Source organism: Artemia sp. Qi Xiang Cuo, chromosome 16, assembly GCF_049724085.1.
Source record: "Artemia sp. Qi Xiang Cuo chromosome 16, ASM4972408v1, whole genome shotgun sequence".
Taxonomy (NCBI): domain Eukaryota; kingdom Metazoa; phylum Arthropoda; class Branchiopoda; order Anostraca; family Artemiidae; genus Artemia; species Artemia sp. Qi Xiang Cuo.
The window spans coordinates 49614258-49634078 of record NC_142809.1 but is presented as its reverse complement, the minus strand read 5'-3'; the positions used below and the strand labels follow the sequence as shown (position 1 = coordinate 49634078).

Here is a 19821-nt window from a genome sequence, read left to right as displayed (position 1 = left end):
ACTCTCCAAAAGGAAACACAATAAAATTCTGGAAGCTTCATAAAAACATTCTGAAACACCTACCTATCTAAATAAGAAATGCTTCAGTTCCACCCTTCCCCTTAATGGAGAAATAAATAGTTTAAATTATATATACTCATTATATTTTCAATATCAATACTCTTTTCTTCTTATTAATTTAACCGTCACCAGATAACAAGCAGTAGGAAGAAACAATCACTATTGAAAAAGACAATGAGTATATACATTTTTCGCTATATGTTTGCCCATTTAGGGTGGGGGAGGGTGAAGTGAAACAGTCTGCATTTGAAATGACATAAGTAAGTATTTCAGAATGTTTTTCAGTGGTTTCCAGAATTTATATTGTTTCCTTCTCAAGAGAAGGAAGCATAATGGTTGCTACTTTGGCAGTTGCACCCCCCCCCCCCTCTCCTCCTAATGGGACCAGATAGGCCTAGCCTATACACAAAACTAAAAGAAAGCACTAATAAAAGTAGTAGCTTACCATCAGATTTCTCATTTTATTTGCTTTCCAAATATCATACATCATTTGTCTGATAATTTACAACAGTTTTCTCCCCCCTTCCCTGGGGTTCCCAGATCGCCTATAGCCATAAATGATATTTTCCCCCCTTGTTTTGTATCTCTTGATGCTTTTTATTTCATTGTTTATGGGTTTCTTGACCCATCAACAGTATTCACCATATCTGATTGAAGGAAAATTTAGGATTTTGTTGGATATCAAATATTATTTAAAATATGGTTAATAATTGAAGGGAATATGATAATCTGATTGATAGAATCATGCTGCATATTATGAAGTAAGAATTTCATTGTTTTCTTTGAGTTTTGTGTATATGCCAGGGATATATCTGGGATATTATGGGGGATTGTCAGAAAAGCAACTATGATTCATGGAAAGAGTCAAATAAGGAATCTAACATTACTAAGCTTATGTAAATTAGCATGTTTCCTTTAGGTACAGTCGGGTACTTGATATTTACCATAATCTATTGAAAGTTTCTATTGATGAGATTTTAATATTTAAAATCATTTTTTTTTAAATACTTTCCCAAAAGGTTCATATTATTTCATAGTGATGTGATGCTATAGATCAGGTTAAGGAATCTGATGGACATGTTGTGAATCAACTTGGTCAAAGTGATGAAAGACTTGAGAGCCTAATTAGTGAAAAACTAAGACAGATAGTTTATGTGAGATGAAAAGCTGGCACAACTTTTGCAGAGTTGTATAAAAATGATTATTTTCACTTCTTGATGATAGTCTATCATCATAGGATAGAACTATAGTCATACAGTAAGGTTAAGTCAGATAGTCTTGTACATGTCCAAGACCAAATACTTGCCCAAAAAGTATAATGATGTGATGCTATAGATCACGTCAAGGATAAAATGCCTATTAAGTAAAGAGATGCAATGATTCAAGCAATGAACACATATTATTTAGAGATGCAACTGCTCACATTAGGGTGGGGGGGGGCAATTTTCAAGGTAGTATCCATTATATTTGGAGAGAGTATTCATTAGAGAAGTGAATGGTACTTCTCTTTGTTTCTTTCAGAAGAGCCTCTTGGCAAGAAAGTTACTAATATTTTTCCTAGTAAAGTTCTAAAGTATGGGCTTTCTGCTAGACCTTTCTTGGAAAATAGTTGTGTTTGGGAAACAAACCATTCAGGAATGAAGTCAGAGTTTTTTGCCTGGAAAGGTGTCTTCAAGCTCATGCCTCTACCCCTTTCCTGTTTCTTTTGCTTAGAAGACAGGTGTATTGACCACCTGTCTTAGCTCTAGAAAAAATTGTATTTGGTTTGAGTCTGCCTATTTTTACTCTAGGTTTTGGAAACCCCTGTTTGTTGAAAAAAAAAATCTTAAATACCAGTATTGGGCAGCTATGAGACTGGGTGGTACATGATTTGTTTGAAATGTGATTTTTTTTTTTTGAACAATTTGGGTTTGGAGCAGATTTTCAGTACAGATCTTATCCATATCATATGTATATTTTTGATTTGTGGTTTCATATATTATCTTTTTGTTAATAGCCATTGAAAAATGAACCTGAAGTGAAGAAGGAACCAGAGCTAAAAAAGGAGCCTGCATCAGAAGCTGACAAAGCAGAAGCAGAAAGATTAAAGACAGAAGGAAATGATCTGATGAAGGCTGGACGATTCCTTGATGCAATCAATTGTTATACAATGTGAGACCCCTTTTCATATTTAAAATGCGATACAGGGTTTATTTAAATACTGCCATTGGAGAATGCAGTAATATTGCTGAATAGTTGTATACAAGAATGTATTGAGATTTTTTCAATGAATGTACAGAAATAAAAAAGAACCTCTGTGTGTAGCCCCCATGCTAAATACATGGTGCCCTTTTTTGATGCCTCATTTTACTGATGCAGCATCCGTTTGTAGCCCCTTTTTTTAGATGAAGTTTCTTCACCTATATACTTCTTTGAGATAAAGTACCTCGTTTTTTGAATTTTTTTTCCAGTAAATGTGAATAAACTGTTTGAAAAAATTTTATTTTGAGGGGCTCTCCCCTATGATCTGGCTAAACAGCTCTCCAAAGCTTTAGAATATTTGGGCTGAAAACAAATTTCTTCTCATTATCCAACAAAGAAAATTCAGGCACCAGTAAGAGTAACTTCTGGTAAAACTATTAACCTCTGCTAATTGCTGGTGCTATTAGGTGCCATTACAAGACTCCTCTGTTGAAGTTATGCTGGGTAATGCTGATCTATCAAGTGTGCTAATAGACTTGTAATAGTATTAGTAGGCACCAGCAAAAGCAACTCCTCTGCTGAAGTATGACAGTGTAGACACTGTCAGTAGTGCTAGTTATTTTATAATGGTGCTAATTGCTGGTACTGTTGATAATTACTGGTACTAACTCCTTTGCAGGAGTGAAGACAGTTGGACAGTATGGACTCTGTAAGTGGTGCTAATTGTTTTATAATGATGTCAGTTGCTAGTATTGGTGCTAACTCCTCTGCTCAAGCATAGACAGCAGGACAGTGTAGACTCTGTCTGTAGTGCAAATAGTTTTATTATGGTGCTAATTAGTCTACTGGTACTAGTGCTAATTCTTCTGGTGAAATGTATGCAGTAGGACAGTGTAGACTCTGTCTGTAGTGCAAATAGTTTTATTATGGTGCTAATTAGTCTACTGGTACTAGTGCTAATTCCTCTGCTGAAATGTAGGCAGTAGGACAGTGTAGACTCTGTCATTGGGGCTAATTATTTTATAATGATGTTAGTTGCTAGTATTGGTGCTAACTCCTCTGCTCAAGCATAGACAGCAGGACAGTGTAGACTCTGTCTGTAGTGCAAATAGTTTCATTATGGTGCTAATCAGCCTACTGGTACTAGTGCTAATTCCTCTGGTGAAATGTAGGCAGTAGGACAGTGTAGACTCTGTCAGTGGTGCTAATTATTTTATAATGATGTCAGTTGCTAGTATTGGTGCTAACTCCTCTGCTCAAGCATAGACAGCAGGACAGTGTAGACTCTGTCTGTAGTGCAAATAGTTTTATTATGGTTCTAATTAGTCTACTGGTACTAGTGCTAATTCCTCTGCTGAAATGTAGGCAGTAGGACAGTGTAGACTCTGTCATTGGGGCTAATTATTTTATAATAATGTTAGTTGCTAGTATTGGTGCTAACTCCTCTGCTCAAGCATAGACAGCAGGACAGTGTAGACTCTGTCTGTAGTGCAGATAGTTTTATTATGGTGCTAATTAGCCTACTGGTACTAGTGCTAATCCCTCTGCTGAAATGTAGGCAGCAGGACAGTGTAGACTCTGTCATTGGTGCTAATATTTTTATAAGGATGCTAATTGATGGTACTGGTGCTAACAGATACCAGTTAAAGTAGCTCCTGCTTATCTGTAGACTGCAGGGCTGATTTGCTGTTCAAATGTTTATCGTTCCAAAATAAAAAGGAAAGAGAGGTATGAGTTGAAAACTTCTAGGCTAATAATTGATTCTATTAACAAAAGAAGTTACAAAACAACAACTACAACATTTCTTAGGCTCTAGAAGCTTACACTTGTTTATGGAGCTCGTGACCATGCAAAACAGACATATGCCTTAGGTATACCACTCCCCCTCAGGTATGTGATTCATTATGTATAAGTGGTGCTATAGATATTGGCTCCTGAAAAAGGAGTGTGTATGGCCTTGGTATTAGGTTTTACTAGTAAGATAGCATGAACTATGAATTGTTGCATTAGAGTGAGATGTGAAAAATTTCTTCCATCTTTTCTAAAGAGTAAAATAAAAATACATGAAACAATATTTAACAACACCTTTATCTCAAAATTTACTAAAAACTAACAAAAATGTATTTTTTATTCGTGCTTGGTGATATCCCCAAAGAAAAATTCATAAAAAAGACTCAGCTGTTGAAGGCTACACTGAACCTTTTTTAAGAATAAGGTTCCAAAAAGAACTGGATTTCTCTCCTTGTTTGTTTTGTGGAAATAACTAATCTAGCCTCTGCACAGCTTATATAGATAGATAGATAGATAGATAGATATTTATTGCAACAAAAGCCTTTTCGGGCCATGGCAAAATAACAAAAACAAAAATAAATACAAAAAAAACACAATAAATTACTCACAGTTCATCAAAAAAGTTTCTCTATGTGCCATACCCACTCTTGCAAATTTACCCAACCTTCTAAAATCATCAAAATTTCTACTTTTTAAAATTTTTTCAAGCCAATCAACCCCTCCAAAATCTGTTGAAAACACTTCCCTCCTCAAATTTCTTAACTCCTGGCATGTACCCATAAAATGGATAAGATCTTCCTCCTCTCCACACATAGGACACTGGTAAGGTCCATTTTTAATCCTATAATTCCCAATATATTTCCTCCTTTCTCCAATACCCAAAAAATTACCATGAACTGAAATTACCCATCTTAAATCCTCACTACTCATCCCCGCTTTAAAGTAAACTTCCTCCCCCCAAACCTCCTTTGCCAGCCCATACAGCCCCAGAGACGCCGAGGATGATTTCTGATTCTGCCACCTTTGAATTTCCTGCTCTATTAGTCTATCCTTTACTTTTTTTGCAACTAGCCCCCCTTCCACACCTAGCCCCCTCCCCTCATTCCAATACTCACTAAAACCACATCTATCAATAGTCTCTTTAACCCGGTTTGGCCAAGAACTTTTCCTGCCATCTACTAGCATCTCCTCATATGCATTCTTTACTAGCCTCTTACTAGGCAGATTTATAATCCTTTCCCAATAATTTACTATCCGCACTAACCTCCCACCCTTAATGATAACAAAGCTAAATCACCTTTTAATACTACATGGTTAAACTTATCACTAACCCCCATTAACCGCTTAAAATACATCAACTGTAACCGGTCTACCTTATCCGCCTTCTCCATACCCCACACCTCTGCTGCAAAAGACATTACGGAAGCTAGCTTAGTCTGGAATATTCTTTTCTGAAGCCTAAGGTCTGTCAGGCCTACTTTAAAAACACTACTCTTTAAAACTAGCCATATAGTCCTAAGACCTTTACTAGCTAAATAATTAATTTGCCCTTTCCACCTACCATTTGAAGTAAACTTGCATCCTAAATAAACAAAATCTTCAACTACTTTAAGCACTTCTTCTCCTACACTAAACCTTTCCTCTATATTTCCATGTCGTCGAAATACCATAACTACTGACTTTGTGACATTTAGGACCAAACGCTTCTCATCTAGGTATGAGGACACCATTCCTAGCAGTTTTTGAAGGTCAGGCCCATCTTTAGCCACCAATACTATATTATCCGCAAATAACCGAGCGAACACCTGCATTGCAGACAGATTTAGAGTTGGGGCTCCCTGCCCTACCATATAATCTTCTATATCACTAAGATACAGGGAAAACAACCTAGGTGAAATTGTACAGCCTTGTTTAACCCCTAACCTACTGACAATTGCCCTAGAGTAAGACTTTCCTACCTTAAATACCATTCTAATAACCAAATACATTTTAACAACCAATCCTACAAAACGTCTCGGCAGCCCTAACTTTATAAGTCCTTCTACTAACAAATCTCGTGAAACTTCATCGAACGCACCTCGCAGGTCCAAAAAAGCTGCGTATAGCCTACCATCCCTTTTCTTCATATACTTCCTAATAAGCCCATACAAAATAAATATCTGATCGACCCCACTATAATCCTCTCGAAACCCTGCCTGAATTTCTATTAACTTATTTGATTCTCTAAGCCAACTATCTAATCTAGCCAACTAACACTTAACAAAATAATTTACTAAGGCTATTTCCTAAATGAATCCCTCTATAATTCTTATGCAATGCTCGGTCTCCCTTTTTAAAAAGTGGTAAAACTATTGAAATATTCCACTGTTGAGGCCAGACCAACTTGCTAAGGACACTTGAAAATAACGTTGATAACAAAGGCAACAAATATACCCTAGACCACTTCCAGAGCCTTGTTGGGATGCCATCAACTCCTGGTGCTGAGGTCCCTCTCATCTTCTTTAGCGAATTCCATATTTCCTCACCTGTGAAAGGCTGCAGTAGTTTGTAATCTTCTTCCTTTAGAGGGAATTCCGCAAGGTTTTCGCCGACCACCCACCGACTCAGGCTATCCGTTTCCTCTCTTTCTGTCATCTTGCTTTCGATGAATTCTGGCCAACTTTCCGCCGGCGGGATACTCGTCTTGTCAGAAGCGTTTGTAACTGATTTTTTTATATATTGTAAACATTAGTTCCTTGTTTACTTTTTTTTTGGGGGGGGGGAAGGATGAAAGAGCCCCTCTAGTCAATAAAGCATAATATTTATGTTTGTCTTGATTAGAAAATACTTTTTTTATGCTAACCTTATCTGGTTTATATTCAGCACAGTTTAGTTTAGAAACTGAAGGATCTGTCTGGATTCATATAATTTCAGGTTGTAATAAACTTTGAACTGTAATTCAAATCTGGATTTCAATGTATTAAAACTAAGCTAATTTCGAATTATACTAGTTCTGCTGGGTAATGCTGCACTGCCAGTGGTACTGTTCATTTTAATTCGTATTCAACCCTAGAATAAATATTTTAAACATGTGAGTGATCTATCTTTTCAGTTTTTCATAGTTTTTAGCTTACTGTTATTGGTTTATTCTAAAGCAAAGTATATAACAACATATAGAATTCGACATTACTAAGCATACCAATTTTTGGACGGACTGGTGTTTTCACATTGCTATGTATTATTTTATCCTTTCTACACCTAATCTGTTTAGCTTGTCTCTCCAGAGGCCTTGTCAGATATGTGTATAATGGATAATAAATTGTTTTGAACTTCAGCTTGATTTGTGTGTCACAACGCTTTCATTGAGGAGGAGGTAACCTTTTAGTTTCAAATATGTTGACGACCTTACCCTTGGAGAAATTTGTGAAGCAAATGAATGTAGCAAAGCTCAAATTTTAATTAATAACGTGAAGACTAAAGCTTCCAGTTCAAATATGAAAGTAAATGACAGTAAATCTTCAATTTTAACTCTTTCATTTTTAAATTCTTCTGAACCAAATTTTCTACCCACTATCTCTGATTCTCTTAAAGTAAGGAAAGTTAAACTCTTGGGAGTTATTATTACCAGTGATTTAAAATGGGAAGCAAGCACATCTAGTCTAGTAAAAAAGGGGAATGTCGAAACATGGCGCCCCTCCAGACCACCTCCTCCGAACATTTACATCTTTTATTCGCCCAATTCTGGAATATGCAGCTCATGTATGGCGTTTTGGACTGACTACTGAGCAAAGCGCCAGGATCGAAAGAGCTCTAATGATAGTTTCAAAGCCGGCTAAAATGTCGTATGAAGAGCAGCTGACAAAGTTTAAAATGCAAACTTTGAATAAAAATAAGAGAGAAACTCTGCATGGATTTCGGAAGAAAATCTCTGAGCCACCCAATTCACAAAACCCTTTCCTTCCCCTCGATCCACAACAAAACGACTCCAGCGCAGGGTTGCAGTGCCTATTGAGAAACTTCAGCCGGTACGCTGTGCCCATCAGCGGTTAGCGAAAAGTTTTATACCTGGTTTTGTAAATTTGTACAACGAAAATCAGGAGTATTGATTAGTGTTTTTTTATGCTAAGCATTGAATTGTTAATGCGTCTATCCTTGTATAATGTAACTGATGCTTTTTAATCAGACTATAACAAAGAAATTTGGCAGTGCCATGAAGATTTTGGTGAAAATAAAAGTCTATCTATCTATCTATCTATCTATCCAGGTAAATATAGCCAAGAAAGTGATACAACTTTGCTGTGCTGTGTCAACCTTAATTGGATTTGACCTTTGATGAGTTTTTAGTAATAATAGTAGTTTAGCTTGGTGTTGTCAATCCTTTTGGCCTGTAAATCTCATGCCAAAAAATATGGCTCTATCGCACTTTTTAGGGTTGTAATGTCAGAAAGGCTGAGATAGGCGGAATATTTTTCACAGATGATGGATGATAGATTGCCAAAGATTGTTCTTTTTGGCCATCATCATCATTTGTGGCTATTTACCTGGGGCCAAACGAAAAGCAGGCTAGGGGTAAAGAGTGAGATTTTAAATAGGCTGGGGTGGAGGAGGAGCGTGTGTAGCTGTATTGGCCTTTGACGACTTTCTAGGGATATAATGAAATAAAGATTGAGGTCGCAAGGCTACATTTTATGGACAATGCATGACAGATTTCTAAAGACTGTTCTATTTGGTCATCCACCTGGGGCCAACGAAAAACCTTCCTTAATAAGGTAGGTGGTCATAATTAATAGCTTCATGGGAGGGTTTAAAGTGTAGGCTTTGAATAGATTGGGTTAGAGAAGGAGTGTGTGCGGCTCTTTTGGCCCTAAGTGGCTTGTTCAGGGTTGCCACCAGCTCGAGAAAAAAATCTATGGCAAGCAAGGGCATTGTTAAAGGACCAAAAATTTGCCGCTCGCTATGCTTCGCGTCGCTCGCGGTTTTACTTTTCGATGTTTAGATCCTCGTTACAAAAATTATTGTTATCACAAAGACGATGAATTCTTTTTATTCTCCCCAGTGATGTAAGATTCTGTGTCCCGTCAGACCCCAGGTGCTTTGAATTATTCAATGCATCTGGCGTTGTCATCATTAAACAATTTCACTCTTTTAGTTAATTGTTAATATTTTACCCAGTTTAAAAAGGGAATTATACTCTATCTTGAAATAATTCCCATAATTATTTGAAATATATTTCATTGCACACCTAACCCTTAAGTATGCAGTCCAAAACTTACAAGTCTAACCAATCCATTGAAAACATAAAAAGGGTTAGTTGCTGTATTTGGAAACAAGATTATCTTTAGAATCTTGAGGCTGTTACAGTTTTATAAATCGCTTAACAACCCTGAACTTCTCATGTATGAAGTTAGGGCTGAGCAATATATCGTGAGCACACAAAATGCTCTCTTAAGCTATGTTTTTTCACCTTCTTGTCTCTTCTGCAAAGGACCAAGATAATAACATTAAACATGACGTAGATAATTTCGGAGACCACACTGCCTTTCCATGATGATAAAATAAAAGTTCAAAATAGGGAAAAAATACTCTCTAGTAGACAGTATATAGAAACTCACAAAAAATACCAGATATTTCTGTCCCATATACAGTGACCGTCATCAGTAGTAAAACTAAACTAAAACAATTTAAAACAAAAGTTTATATACGAAATCATATAAAACTACATATCGTTTAATTCTCTAATCCTTTTCAATTAGATGCTTTAAAGCAAGATTCTAAATCTGAAGATTTTACTTCAGCCCTTTCAGAACATATTTTCTTTTTTCCAGACCAATTAATTTTGTTCGAGAATGTCTTTTTGATTTCTAGGGATCGGGGTTTAAAGCAAAAATTTTCATGAAACTCTTAAAATAAAAAAAATCTTATTCGAGAATATTGCTTTGAATCGGGATACAGGTGAATTTGGGCTGAACTCCATCTATGATAATTTATAAAAATCTGATAGAGTAAAGTTCAATTCACCCAATGTAGTTGACCTTTGTCCAAATTTTATATCATTGAACGCTAATGAACCGAATCAAAGAAGGTCAAAGAGGCTAGGTTCCGCCTTTGCTTTGAAAAGAATTAGAGAATTAAAGAATATGTAGTTATATTTGATTTCGTATATAAACTTTTGTTTTAAATTGCTTTTTTTTACTTTTACTACTGATGACGATCACTGTATACGTGACCGAAATATCTGGTATTTTTTGTGAATTTCTATACACTGTATATTAAAAAGGATTTTTTCCCTATTTTAGACTTATATTTTATTAACATTAAAGCAATACAGATTTATATTCGCAGGGCCACATTTTTTGTTTTGGTGTTTAGGCATTAATCTTCAAATTAATTTACGCATTCATGGCTTTAATTCACGCAGAGACTTTTTCAATTCAATGCACAGGCAAGGCCATCTGTTGTTCCATGTGAATCTATTTCGGCAATGAAGCCCAGACAGTAATTTTGATATTATTTGGTTATTTGGGCAATTTTTGAAGTTAAAAATATCTGGTATTAAAAAATTCCGCATAAAAAGTTTAAACTCTTGATTTTTTGGAAAAAATCCATGTATTTTTAGTAAAAATCCATGGCATTTCAAATACCCATGTAACAGGTAAAAAAAAATCCACGTAAACATGGATAAATCCATGGCGGTGGCAACTTTGGGCTTGGTGTCGCAGTGGCTTGTTAGTAGTAGTAGATTCTACTGTCTATATATTATTATTTAGGAAAATGTCTCCTTCTAGGGCTATTAAGCTGGATGGACAAAATGCTGTATATTTTTGCAATCGTGCTGCTGCTCATAGTAAAGCTGAGAATCACAAAGCTGCTGTTGAGGACTGCAAAAGGGCAATTGAAATTGACCCCAAATATGCCAAAGCCTATGGTAGGATGGGGTAAGTCGCAATTTCTGTGATCTATAATTTTATGAAATCGTTGGATTCCAGATTTGCCAAGAAAAGAGATTAATAACGCTGATCATGGTGAGATCTAAATCCAGCCCACACCTATGTTAATTGGTTAAATGCACTGTGTTAATTATGTTTATTGCAATTGCGCTGCTGCTCATAGTAAAGCTGGGGATCATAAAGCTACTATTAAGGACTGCAAAAGGGCAATTGAAATTGATTCTAAGTGTGCCAAAGCCTATGGCAGGATGGGGTAAGTCGCAATTTTTTTAATCTATAATTATGTGGAATCTGGGAATTCCAAATTTGCCAAATTTGATTAAATCTCCCCAAAAAAGATTAATAACGCTGATCATTGCAAGATCTAACTCTAGCCCACAACTATGTTAATTGGCTAATGCTCTATGTTAATTGTGTTTATTGCAATTGCACCACTGCTCATAGCAAAGCTGGGGATCATAAAGCTGCTATCGAGGACTGCAAAAGGGCAATTGAAATTGACCCCAAGTATACCAAAGCCTATAGCTGGATGGGATAAATCACAATTTTTGTAATCTTTAATTATATGGAATCCTTGGATACCAAATTTCCTGAAAATTTGCCAAAAAAAAAGAAATTAATAACGCTGGTCATTCTAAGATCCAAATCCAGCCCACAACTATATTAATTGGATAATTGGATTGTGTTAATCATGCTTGTTGTAATTGTGCTGCTGCCCATAGCAAAGCTAAGGATCAAAGAAACTGGGTAACTAGTAACAGCAGAAACTGGTGCTAGTGTCGGAAAAAAAAAACATTAAATCAACGCCATCTAGCGTCTGGTGACACTTAACATTTTTTCAAGCTTTGTAATCGTTTTTCTGTCAGGAACTGAGATCAGACACCTCTTCACTAATTTTACCAACTACACAAATTAAATGAATTATTCTTATTATTATACTGAAAAAATGTCCTTTTTTCTAGAAAAAATGCTAGATGTCATTTTTTTTTGTCGACACTTTTTTTTTTTTTTTTTTTTTTTTTTGTCGACACTGGTGCCAGTTCCCACTCTTGTAACTTCCCCATGCTCTATGCCACGGATCATAAAGCTGCTGTTAAGGATGCAAAAGAACAAATAAGGTTTTTTTTGGCGGTCAAAATGTTTTTTTTCTGTATTTGTCCTTATTTTTGTTAAGAGTAAATAAAGTATTTTGACGATAAAATCAGACTTAGTAAAATCAGTGGACCTAGTAGATTTCGGCTTCTGTGGTACTCATTATTTGTTAACAAATCCTATTAGAAACTATGGAGAAGTTCAAGTAGAAGGATCATTGGTGGTTTTGATGTTGATATACAAATAATTCTGTGAAAACAAATCTGGTGTTTCTTGTCAGATTGGCTTCAAAAGAAATCTTGTTTTTGATGGCCTAAACTTTTTCGTCACTTGTCTGCGTCAGGTCTTATTTTTATAAAGAGTGAATAAAGTATTTTGATGATAAATTAGAAGGAAAGTGTAAAAAGTGGACTTAGTTATTGTTGGTATCAAGGGGGCTCAAATTTTCTTAATTATCAAGTTTTCGCGAGTTTTCGCTATTCTCCAAATAGGGATTGTAAAATATACTTGTAAAATCTAGAAATGACGATCAGTTTTGTTTGTTATCAGGTTTGGATAAAATTTCCAAATAGGTGTAAAAGAATAATATAAAGCGCATGATATTAATCCTTATTTTTTATGGATATGCTTATCAAACAGTTCGTGGTAGCAAACTGTAAGTAAGGAGCGACGCGGCTCAATAGTAACCGAAACTCTAAAAAAACGGAATTTTGGTAACTATAGATACATCAAACGAATTGACTTTTTATGCATGTAAGTTCATTAAGTACAATCTTACCCATCAAAAGTTACGATCGTAAGAAAATGTGCCTAATTTTTAAAAAATGGGGAAAACATCCTCAAACGTCAAGGAATATCAATGAAAATCATACGATCAAATTTAGCATATTAGAGAACCCTACTGTAGCGGTTTCAAGCTCCTATATACAAAAATGTGGGGTTTTGCATTTTTTGCCAGAAGAAAGATCACAGATGTGTGTTTATTTAATTTTTTTCTAGGGGTGATCATATCGATCCAGTGATCCTGGAAGATCAGGAGAGGGCTCATTCGACCAGAAATCGAAAGTTCCAGTACCCTTTTTAAGTAACTAAAAAGATGGGAGGGCAGCCAACCACCCTCCCACGCCCCTTCGTTCCCCAAAGTCATCTGATAAGAATTTTGAGATAGTAATTTCTCAACCTGGGGAAAGGGTTGTAAGTTACGAAATGTACCCATTATTTACATATAGTTTCTGTTATTGGGAAGTGTACAGACATTCTTTGGAGGGAAGGGGAATTTTCTGCTTGGGGGGGGGGGGTAATTTGATGAAAATTCTCCGTGGGGAGGAAAGTTTCCGAGAGTGGGCTCTCCAGGGTAAATTTTAAACTGGAGAGATTTGCCAGAATTCCTTTACTATATTATTTTTATTTGTCTTATTTTGTCTTTGCCGACTAAATTTAACATGTGGAGATGCTCCTGGGGAAATTCTCAGCAGGGTTGGGATTGTCTGGAGGGATTTTCCATGGGGGAGGGATTTATGCGGAAGAAATTCTAACTAGGTAATTTTTCCGCGAGAGCAAATTTCCACTGGGGGTGAGGGATTCCTGGGAAATGTATTCCACGGAGGGGGGGATATCCTACATGATTTGAAACGATTAGAAATTTTAGTCTTTTTCAACTGAAAGTATGCTAAGGAGAATTCATAAGGGGAAAGGGCTGTAATTTGCGAAATTTTAGCATTGTTTACGTATAGTATTATTATTGGGTGTGCAAAAAAAAATTTCCTGGGTGATTTTCAGCAAGGATGGATTGTCTAAGAGTTTTCTTTGGGAGGAGGGAATTTTGCACGGAAGGAAGCTGGATTTCTCGGCATTGTTTGAGGAACGATCAGAATTAAAAAAGAAAACAAAACAAGTTTTTTCAATTGACAGTAAGGAGCAACAATAAAACTTAAAGCGATCAGAAATTATTCTCTATATGAGGGTGGTTGTCCCCTTCTCAGTATCTCGCTCTTTACGCTAAAGTATGACTTTTTGTCTCAATTCTTTAAGGTCGACTCCTGAAAGGCAAGGGCAGTTTAATTAGAATAAGAAGCTTTTTACAAAATACTTTAGTGTGAAGAGTTATTTATTGAGGAGGGGGCAACCCTCCTCATATACGGAATAATTTTGCTCGTTTTAAATTACTGTTGCTCCTTACTTTCAGTTGGAAAAACTTGTTTTTTTTATATTTAATATAGAATGACTAAAGTATTTTAATGGAAACACTCAAAAAAGAAATGTAACAAGTGGTTTTGTGGGTTTTGGTTTGAAAACGTTCTGAGTTATACATGGCATTCGATAAAAACGAAGAAAAAAATAATTAAGGAAACAAACTAGGGTTATTTTTAGCCAGTAAAATAAAGCAACAAAAAGGTTAAGCAAAGACTTCCGCAAAGCCATCCCCAGCCCTTTAAAAAAGAGAAGGAAAAGGGTAAGGATAAAAGAAAAAAAAAAACTAACTTCTGAAGTAAACTACGTGGAGCCAGAGAATGGACCTTTTGACTGAACCAGTAAATTTTCTGGCTCCGATTTTTTTTTTTTTTTTTTTTTTTTTTTTTTTTTTTTATAGAAACCTTTTTTTATTATTTTTTTGGGGGGCACTGAGGATGGTTTAGCCGAAGTTTTTTTTCCAAATTTGCGCCTTGTCTTTTCTTTCACTGGCTGAAAATCACACCCTTGTTTAGTTTCTTAATTTATTTGGTTATTTGTTTTGTTGAACGTTGATTTTGGCATCTGGGATGCTCACTTCTCTTTAACTTTCATTTATTTTACAGCCTTGCCTACTCCAGCTTGAAACAGTATAAGGAATCCCTTGAAGCGTATCAAAAGGCGGTGCAACTTGAACCCGAAAATGAAAGCTACCGTGTCAACGTTAAGATATCAGAGGACAATTTGAAGCAGTCAACGCCAGAAATGCCACAAGGGCCATTTGGGAACCTCTTGAGCGGTGCGGTCCCTGGTGGTTTTGATTTCGGAGCCATTTTAAGTAATCCAAATTTAGTGAATATGGCGTCAGAAATGATGGCTAATCCTGCTATGCAATCTTTGTAAGTACCTATTATCTAGGTCGGGAGCTAGAAATTTTATTATTCTGAAGCTTAGATTCCATAGGCTAATGCTTCCTGGGCAGATGTAAGATTTTTCAAGCTTAAAGCGGCAGATTCATTTAATACCGTTGTTTGTACATACACTTTAGAACTAAATTTTTCTAAATCAATCAATGTGTCAACTTATACAGCTTATTATATGTATGTAAACTATATACATGTATGTATATATATATATATATATATATATATATATATATATATATATATATATATATATATATATATATATATATATTAAACTTTGAAATTTTGATAAATAAAACGGAATAAAACTGGATTTGTCCTTTCTTTATTTCAGTATGCCTTTGCTTGCTTGCCTCTTCTTTGTGGGCAAACTTCTGTTTATAGGTGGCAGCAAGTGCTTCAGCTTTTTTGCTATCATCTTCAAGCTGATTCCTAAATATAAGTAGAGGATGCTTTAGGTTATTTTTCTTTTTTCCTGCTCCTTGGATGTTGTTTATAAATACGTGCATTTTTTATTCTGCTGTGTATCTGTCAATTTTCTCCAAGTAAGAAGCTCATGTCAGATCTTTGGCCTTTTTTGTGCCCCTTGAGTCTTGAGTAGGCTTGTTTTTATGGGATATGTGTTTTGGGTCTTGGATTCTTTCTAAAATTCTATTCTGCATCTCTTTTTGCAGCTATTGCAGCTTGGCACTCATCATTCCACCATGGTTTTAATGTTTCCCTTGATTGTATTCTTAAGTATTGTTTGTTCGTAGTTCTAGGTATTGTTGTAGTGGCAGTTTCTTGGATATGGACAGTTAGTCTTGAAATAATGAATTATGGATCTTTGCTTTCTTGTATAGGCTTGTTTTTTTTTGTTTTGTTTTTTTATATGTCTAGATACTTTATTTGGCATTAGTATCCATCATTAGTCAATGATGGATAACAGGCTAGTTTTTTTTTTTATAAAAAATAGGTCTACAATCCATAAGTGCGGATATCAATAATCCTGGAAATTAATTTAATGGTTTTTCTAAAAATTGACCTGCTTTGTTAGTTTTCTTTCCTCCCCAAGCAAGACTATGAGTATTAAAGTCTCCTGCTATTATTATTTTCTGATGACCCAACTTAGGTACAATTTCTGTTAGGGAATCTTCAGCTTCGTGGTTACTAATAGGGATGTAAAAGGAATATACTGTCAGTGTTTCTCTGTTTTATAGACCTATTTTTACTCCAACTACATCAACCTCATTAGGGTAATCCTTTGGTATTATGAAAATGTGTTTAACATAAGGATAGCCACACATCCTCCTTTTCTATATGATGATCTGCCTTTTTTGTAGAGTTCAGAGCCTTCTACCCAAAGTGTACTTGCTGTGTCAAGGTGGGTTTCTTGGGCGTGGATAGCATGTGTATCTTTTTCCTTGGTATATGTGAGCAGCTGCTCTAGTTTCTCTTCCGATAATGACCGTGTATTCCATTAGAGGATCTTTAGTATTATTTTGCTCTGGTTTTGTGAGGGATTGATCGTGGATTTGGTCTTTATACATTTGTCATATAGTGGGAGAGTTTGATGGTTGTTTTGGATGGTAATTAGATCTATCTCTGCAGTTTCTACTAGGCCTTTGGAGAAGTATTTCGTTGCTAGGTATCTCGTGATAGCTGCTTTGAGTCCTTGGGGTATTTAAGCTTGGAAGAGGAATAGTATAGGAATAATAAGGTTTGACCAGGAATAAAGTGATAAAAAAATCGCTGAACAATATATCCGAAATCCCCATCTCTAACTCGCTGGATAACAATAGTTGAAGAGCTTTTCCTTTTCCGATGCTATAAAGGTGCGATGTTGTGTCGCAACCCAGTATGGCGTGACAGAACAGCATCAGCTGGCAAGCTTCTGATCCTAGCTTGTTGCGAAATTTGTTTTTTTCGCCGTTTTTGTTTATTAATTTTTAGTTTTTTGGAAAAAATGAAATATCACGAAACTGGTGTTTGATTTGTCTTTCTGTATCAGATTTAAAAGCTGAAACGATATCTGATGTTAGTTTCTCCGAAATGTCAAAAAATAAATCAGAAATACTCTGTTTTTGAACAAAAATGAATAAATTTTTAACGTTTTAGGTAAATAAAACAAGCGTTCGATAGAAGTTTGTAGATCAGTTGTGAGTTGACAAACTAGGTTTTCTGAGATGCTTCAAGATCTATTTAATACCCATCCTCCCCACCTGTCTCCAAAAACCTTGCTCTTTGCAGGCATTTGAGATCAAAATCCATTCACCTTCATCACCATAAAAAACGACGTGGTAAAAATTATTTGTAATAAAACGTAAGAAAATTGCACATCTGATTGATCAAATGAGCAGCTATGGTGCTTTTCAGGCCATTTTTCTTGTAGGATCATCTCTCACTGTCGCATCAGCTCGGCAAGAAAACTTCACTGTGTTTAGAAGATGAAGAGGAACAGCGGGAAGATCCGTCATTTTTGGCTCTAAAACTTTGTTGCCTTGAAGATTCCATCCCCAGCTTAGGAGGTCAACCTTGTTCCCTAGCCAAATCTGAACCTGGCTGTAGACTCGGAACGAATGATACTTCGCTGCCATCATAGTCGGAGGCAGCTCTTGTGGGTGTACAAATTGACTTTCAGTATTGACTTTCCTCTGGAAAACTTGGTTCCTGACAGTGTCAAGACTTGACAGATCCTGGCAGTTGTAGAGTATCAGCAAAGCTTTGTCTCCAGCCGCAGCTATCTCATCATGAGATGCAAATTTTTGTGTAAACAGTGTACCGCCGTCTCTGAAACTCGAGCTGGATAACAATAGCTGAAGAGCTTTTTCTTTTCCGATGCCATAAAGGTGCGATGTTGTGTCGCAACCCAGTATGGCGTGACAGAACAGCATCAGCTGGCAAGCTTCTGATCCTAGCTTGTCTTTTATCTGACAAACATCCCAAGCTGAGCATTCACTTCCAACTTTCGCTTCCGGCGAGAAGTAAACTCGATTTGAACTCGTGTCTACATGACAGGTGAGGAGGACGAGAACATCCGTGTCATCAGCAACCCCAATGGTGTCGCTATGGAGTGCTGTTTCCGTAGCCTTCTTCACTATGTCTAGATCAGCATCTCCTTCAGAGTGGTATAGATTGCAACCTCTGGCTACCAGAGCATTTGCAAGAAAATTCATAAAACGCGATTTGTTCTCCTTGCAAGAAAGAAACTCCTCTGTTGTCGTGTAATGCTTCATCTCTTCGTTAAATAACGCTTCGCGGCCGACAGATCCAGTTCGACGCAATTGGGTTGCATCTTTGATTGACGGACCGCCGTCGTATCCGTCGAATACGAAAACTGCACTAGTATACTTTTTTCTACGTAATGAGTGTACGACGACATGATAGCCTTGTATGTAGAAGCGACCTTCCACGGGATCCGATGGAGAAGGGCGCCCCCGTCTAAGACGAAGCTGGTAATTCCCACCGGTCTTCGGGACTGAGCATCAAACCCACATGACTGATAGACTACTTTTGCTATCTCGGGCCTGTTGGCCTTTCGCATGAATCCGTTTCTTTCGAAAAGAGCAGGAGAAATGGTACAGAGCTCAAACTTGAAATAATCTTCCTTGAGACTAGACCTCTGGGCAACGATAATGAACCTCTGAAAATTTAGCTCCGGGTCGATGTGTGCCACCTCAAAAGAGCCCGACTTTTTTGTGGTCATCAGAGTCACTGGGTCTTTCTTTTTAAAGACGTGTTCCTTCAAAGTCTTTTCTGACATCTTCTTCCCCGCAGATTCGGCTTCGTCAACATTCACGCCTGGAGATGAAGTTACTCCATTTGCAACGTTTCTCAGTTGTACATTGCCTTTGAATGGGGATGACACTTTGAAGAAATCTGCCAACTTCGCGGTATCTTCAGAGTCGCGGGTTTGTCTGTTCAGACTCAAGTCACGATGCTGCTTTCTTGTAGAGTAGCCGATATTCGTCCGGTTCTGTATCAACAGGTTGACCTCGAGACACGCCGGCCTCGATAGGACCCAAATCGCTCTCTGTTCTTCAGTCATGCCACCACCACTAGTGAGTCCTCTCGATGTCTTTAGGCTTCGCATTTGCTCCTATTCAATAACTAAATCTGCTGAGAGGCTGGCACAGCGCCGTTCTTACCGTCTAATCGTGTGCCCTTGCTCACTGAACATCTGGAACATTTTTGGGTGATGACTGGGAAGTTTAGTCATCTCTTGGATCTACAACCAAATAGATTTCATGTAAAGGTTGTGCCCATATGTGTCTAGGTAGGGAAGCATTTCTGCTGGGACTTGTAAATGCAGGTCCCATAGACCCAATCTCTTCGCACTCATAAACTTGAGAAGCCTTTCAACTATATCAATGTACTGCAGCCAGATCTTTGCTGTTCAGTGATCTCGTAGGTCTTCAATCTTCTGTTTGATAATGCTTTCCAGTATTCCCAGCTCTGGTGCTTCGTCAAGGTCTCTGGGGAAAATTTTTCCCTTAGGAATGTCGTTGAAGAGTTTCTCAAGGCCGAAAGTATCCAAAGATCCCGCATCTTTTCCTAAAAGATGAGCGTAGAGAGCCGAGCTCACAAGACTGTGAGCTCTAATAGCTCTATAAATCGCTTTCCCAGAGAGTATATGTGGTACCGTTGCCGGTGCGTATACTATTTCCAAGATTTCTTTGAGCCCACTGTCTTGCATC

General features: G+C 36.9%; 1 protein-coding gene across 1 annotated transcript in view; it reads left to right on the top strand.

Moving 5' to 3' along the window:
• Positions 1–19821, top strand: part of LOC148943043 (small glutamine-rich tetratricopeptide repeat-containing protein alpha-like) — a 32411-nt gene that overhangs the window by 5532 nt on the left and 7058 nt on the right. Inside the window, exons 2-4 of the mRNA XM_089102237.1 lie at positions 2057–2211; positions 10797–10946; positions 14846–15118. Coding sequence (XP_088958363.1) covers positions 2057–2211; positions 10797–10946; positions 14846–15118 — 578 coding nt within the window. The remainder of the gene's footprint in view (positions 1–2056; positions 2212–10796; positions 10947–14845; positions 15119–19821) is intronic.